Source organism: Branchiostoma floridae, unplaced genomic scaffold (assembly GCF_000003815.2).
Source record: "Branchiostoma floridae strain S238N-H82 unplaced genomic scaffold, Bfl_VNyyK Sc7u5tJ_1520, whole genome shotgun sequence".
NCBI lineage: Eukaryota > Metazoa > Chordata > Leptocardii > Amphioxiformes > Branchiostomatidae > Branchiostoma > Branchiostoma floridae.
In genome coordinates this window covers 1-5,388 of record NW_023365742.1, presented here as the reverse complement: position 1 = coordinate 5,388, position 5,388 = coordinate 1, and the positions used below count along the sequence as shown (strand labels likewise).

The 5,388-nt window shown below is 38.0% G+C and overlaps 1 protein-coding gene across 1 annotated transcript; it reads left to right on the top strand.

The window, feature by feature from the left end:
• The first annotated feature begins 1,631 nt into the window (after positions 1-1,631).
• Positions 1,632-5,352, top strand: LOC118408003 (DBH-like monooxygenase protein 1 homolog). Its single transcript, XM_035808613.1, has 4 exons — positions 1,632-2,596; positions 2,894-3,040; positions 3,887-4,060; positions 4,706-5,352. The coding sequence occupies exons 1-4, from the start codon at positions 2,540-2,542 to the stop codon at positions 4,925-4,927; spliced, it is 600 nt and encodes a 199-aa protein (XP_035664506.1). The 5' UTR covers positions 1,632-2,539; the 3' UTR covers positions 4,928-5,352.
• The last annotated feature ends 36 nt before the right edge of the window (positions 5,353-5,388 follow it).

Sequence of the window (5,388 nt, the reverse complement as noted above, 5' to 3'; positions counted from 1 at the left end):
CTCTGTCTGTTTGCTGTAAATCTGCAGGGTTGTTTGTTTTGCGGATGTTTGTGGATTCGGCAAATAGCTTAAAAAACGTGGATGGGTTGCGATGGTATTTGTGACGTGGTTAGGTGTTGTGATCCTGATCTTTTCTACGCACTTTTTTGGCCTCCTGGTTGTTGACCACGGTACTTCAGAGGGTGTTTTATTGTTATGTTTCAAGTAAACTTGGGTGAAGAACCTTTAGGCTTTTAGGATGGATTGCGACGATTTTTGAGGTGTTAGATAGTTCTTGTGCTCTGGAATACGTTTGGCCCCTTAGCGGCTCATTTTGAAATTGCAGGGGCATTTTTGTAAAAAAAATTCCAGAGGATAACTCAAGAAAGGAATGTTAGATTGTCATGACTTTTGGTATGTAGGTAGCTTAGACAAAATTGTACTAAATGAAATATAAGTTATGCAAAATAGGAGGAAATTTCATTAACTGATGAGAAAATACCATCAGAGTAGTTGTTTTAATGTATTTCTTGTCCCGGATATGATGTAGTCTTGATATTTGGGTGGAAGATATCTTTTGACATCAGGACAAAGTGTAGCAAGTTTGAGCCCCCTTACATTTGATTTTGGAACTGCAGGGGCATTTCTATCAATACATTCCCATGAGGATAACTGAGGAAAGGAACGGATTGGCACCATGCTAGGCATGCAGGTAGCTTAGGTAAAGATGTACACAATTATATGCATGTATGTTAATGAGAATCTTTTTAGCATAATCAATGACGATATTGTGTGATTCCATTGTAACCACCTTGGTAACAAATGGTTTAGTCCAACTCTCCCTGCACAGAATGTACATATACAGGGTGAATGACCTGTGACGTTATACGAGTCCACCTGGCCAGCATGTGGCCTTGAAAACGCTAAGCAGATGTAGAGCAAGTTTTATTAATCAATGGTAAATAGTTGGACTTTCATTCACATGTTTAGATTAAGTAAAGTTGAACATTATTACTGCGGGCATTTCTAAAACAGTTACCTGCTTGCAGTTCATAAATTGTGATTAAGAAAGAAAGGAACATTGAGAGAATCATAGATAGATTTGCATAATTGATGAAGATTTCCCATAATTCCATAGATTTTCATAGCTGTATCTGTTCGTGTTATATATGTAATCAAGGGCAGGTATAACATTAAGCCACAGCAAGTAAATTCTATGGATGACATCTGCGCGCTCACAAATTTCCGCCTGTCTTTAAGGGATTTTTAACATGACAAGGAGTACCAAATGTGTAAATACGTTGTGCTGTAGCCTATTGATTGTCCTAGTAGAAGTGACACTCGTAAGGTAGCCACGAATTTAAGATTAGTCGGATAGCTGTAAAAGTGGCCATGAGTGAAGTTGCCGACTTGATAATATTAAGTAGTACCACACTAGTGACACTTTTACTGAAAAAGTGCACTTCTTAAATACAGGAACGAATGCTTTGTTGCAAATGCGAATGAATGCAAAAACTTCCAAGGACAATAACTGAACAAATGAGCGACGGATATTCATGATATTTAGTATACAGGTAGCTTGGACAGAGATGCACATAATGAAAAGGAACTTATGCATATCAATATTTGCCGTGTTTTCCATCATAGGAATCATGTTACATACTTTGTTTGTGGCAGATGGAATATTGATAGATAACAATTATGCAAATGTGTCTAATTTGCATACTCAATGCAAAAGTGCCATAATCCTTCTAATTGGTACAGTAAATGATTCGATTGCCGACATTTTGACATGTGTAAGTTAGTTAAAGGTGTACATAACCAAGCATAAATTATGAATTATTGTGAAAGTCATTTGCATAATCAGAATATTTCATGGAGATATGAGGTATACGAACTCTTCGTAAAGATGTAATCTTAAGGACACTTGCAGTATAGTGGAAAATACTATCATCTGTGGTTAGAGCATTTCTCTTGACCACTTTTCAATGTATTAAAGAAAACAGAGAAATTTCGGTCAGCTCTACTAACGTAACGCATTCCCTATCAAACTTAGTGTGTGTGCTTCTTGTTTTTGTAGCATGTAATAAAGTAAAGCTTTTAACTGAATGACTCATTGTCAGCCGTTGCCACGATCAAGATAAATCTTATTGACATAACGATAGCTGCTATTGAAAAACAAATAAATGAGTACCACGTGTTTACCTCCATTACGTTAAGACGCACTCGTGACTATTACTAAGCTTTATGATTAGAACTGAGCTATAAGTGAGCTATAAAAGACTGAGTAGGTTGAATCAAAGTCTTGTGAGACGTTCAGGTATCAGTGATCACAAAGCCTATAAGATTGGAAAGATGGTTAGTCTTTCTGTGATTGATCGTCGCTGTTTTGCAGCACGGTGGTGCAGCTTCAGCCACATCTGATCTGACCCAGCACGAAGTTCTGGACGAGAAACGTGATTTTGTCCTGTCCTGGACGTCTGATGACGAGCAGATCGAGCTGGAGGCCCGGGTGAGAACCAGGGGGTGGCTCGGCCTGGGTCTGTCTCCAAACGGAGCCATGCCGGGATCGGACATCGTCATCGGCTGGGTGAAGGACGGACAGGCATACCTTACCGTACGTATCTTTTTCAACTACGTAGTCGTTTGAATTGATACTGAACGTTAAAATCTAATTTTGTTACACTTCATCTTTGTATGTCTAGCAAATATTTCCTTTTTTGGTACATTGTTATAATGCATATTTGATAACAGTTTTGTCAATAATAATCATGATAAGCTAATAGTGAATGCGTAACATAAAGGAATAAGGTTGAGTAACAACTTTAGGCAAATCTATGTGCTAAAACCTGCTAATGTACATGTGCTAAACATGTTCCATATTAAATAGAAACGTTACTCACTTGACCAACAGGATCGCTACGCTGAAGACAAGGCGCTACCCCCTGTGGACGAGAGTCAGGACTGGGAACTTTTGTCTGGGTACGAGAACGAGACTCACACCGTTCTCAGGTTCAAACGGAAGCTGCAGACTTGTGACGTCAGAGATCGTGTCATCAATGTGAGTAACAAGATACGAGGGGTGATCAATATGTCCTCGGCCTCACCTAGAAATAATAAGCACGACGCAGATTTCGAAGCACAACATCAGAGTATGAAGCCTTTTATCAATATCCTCTAAATTTCAAATCATTGCAGTCATTACTTTCCAGGCATTGGTTTTTTGCTAATTAGAAGGTAAGTGGCGAGAAAGACAAGGGTGAATTGTGATCAGACATGTGTGGGTCGAGTTCCCCATGCCGTAAATTCTTTGTCAAAACAAAAAAACATTGTCAAAATGACATCTATGCTTAGAAATCAGAGTTGTGCTTATTATTTCTGGGTGAGGCCAAGAACTTATTGATCATCCCTCGTATCGTATCAGTAATTGAACATTGTTGTGTCGTTCACAGAATTCCTTCACAAAACTTTGTCCCAAAACCATATTGTATGTCCCAAATTGGGACAGTTATCTACGATTGTATTAATGACACAAATTAACGTTAACATACGACTGCACACAACGATTTGTTACTGCCTTTGCTCTAAATAGGGCGTTTTTAAGACTATATGAGCAATATGTTTTACTCACTTCAATTGAATATCAACGAAATGGACAGGTGCTGAATTCCTTTTTGAACTTTAAATCAATCTAAATTTCTCTCTATGAGTTACGCACACTTATCAAATATGTCATTCTATTGGGGGAAAGATCTATCTGATTGAAAATTCAATATCTGCGTCCATCAATGCTCGTGCCTCCATGATTCCAAGTAAAAAACACTTAATAAAACGCTCCTCATCTGAATGGATATTGCAATCTTTAATACTGGAATGACAGTATAGCACGTGTTCTGTCGTCTAACAGAAAGACACCCTGCGTGTTTTGTGGGCGTGGAACGAACACGACCCAGACGGTGACACCGGTCCTGGCTACCATGGCCATCACCGCGGGGTTCGCAGCAGCGTCCTCCTGAGAAATGACATGGAGAGTGACTCTTTACCCGCCCAGGTCCACACATATGATGTTACTATGGCAAATGTAAGTGTGTAGTCTTTACAATGTACAGAAATATCCATAACTTAGAAACTGCAGTCTAAACGGTAGATAAATCTTATACATCGATATTCACATACCTTGTAATTCTTATCTTCAAATAATTATATTTGCTTATCTACATAAACGTGTAGTAGCAGACCTTACGAAAGTCCATGCACCTTAGCTGTGCCAATTTTATGAACTGTATCAGATCAACTAAAGGTTTCAAAACTATTACAAGCTTCAAACACATGCATTCCTAGACATCTGTATGTATATTGTCTTATATATATATATATATATATATATATATATATATATATATATATATATATATAGAGAGAGAGAGAGAGAGAGAGAGAGAGAGAGAGAGAGAGAGATACATACTGATTTGGGCATGGAACTTCAAAATGTATGTGTGCTGCATATGGTTTCTGTAGATGCATTGGCTGCAGATGCGAAGTGATATCTAAGAAGATTTCAAATAACGTCACGGTCTGACAAACGCATTCTGAATCACTGTTATTTCATTTTCAACAGCACCCTCACATGTAACATTAAATAAACAAGTTTTAATTGATATAAACACATATGATTTTAACAATATCATTAATTCTTTTAAAACCAAAGTTGCGCTCTAATCCCCAGGCAACCATTCCAGCTAAGAGAACAACCTATTGGTGTAAGTTGTTGGAGGGGCCGACACTGCAGACCAAACATCACATCTTCAAGGTAGCAGTAAATTTGTGCTGTATCAGCGTCATTAACCGTACAGTTAGCATTCCATCTTTTATCCCAAAGACAGGCAATGGTGATGTGACATCGTTGTTGTCCAAGAAAAAAGGGCGTATCTTAATTATGCTTATATGATAATATTATTTCAACAGCAGATATTCATTAGCTATTCGTTATTTCAAATAGACGACGTCGTTCATTTGTATGTGCATTGATTGCTATAAATCATTGAAACAAAATCAATGCTATATTTGTTCCATATGCCCGACGGTTGAATATAAATATTTCACAAGACCAACTTTTACTTTTGTAGGATAAAAGAACTTCACTTCATCCTTGCGTGACCATGGTACTGAAGCAGAACGTTCTGTTTTGTCTCTTTTGGCCCGCACATCATATGGTCCTGATATTTGGTGGCAGATAGCTTTTGATGGAAAGTAGAATATTGGTGTAGGTTAGAGCCTCCTTTCAGCCTGCTCTGGAGCTGCACTTTTATTGTGTATAACTGAACAAAGAAACGAGGAATTTTGCTGAAATTCAATCTGCAGGTGACAGCGATGTACAAAATGAAATGCAACTGGAGTAAAACAAGCTTT

Excerpts from the sequence above, each read along its gene's own strand:
- LOC118408003 (XM_035808613.1), top strand. The coding sequence starts at position 2,540 with ATGCCGGGATCGGACATCGTCATCGGCTGGGTGAAGGACGGACAGGCA. Across the intron at positions 2,597-2,893 it reads ACGGACAGGCATACCTTACC|GATCGCTACGCTGAAGACAA; the intron begins GTACGTATCTTT and ends CTTGACCAACAG. Across the intron at positions 3,041-3,886 it reads TCAGAGATCGTGTCATCAAT|AAAGACACCCTGCGTGTTTT; the intron begins GTGAGTAACAAG and ends GTCGTCTAACAG.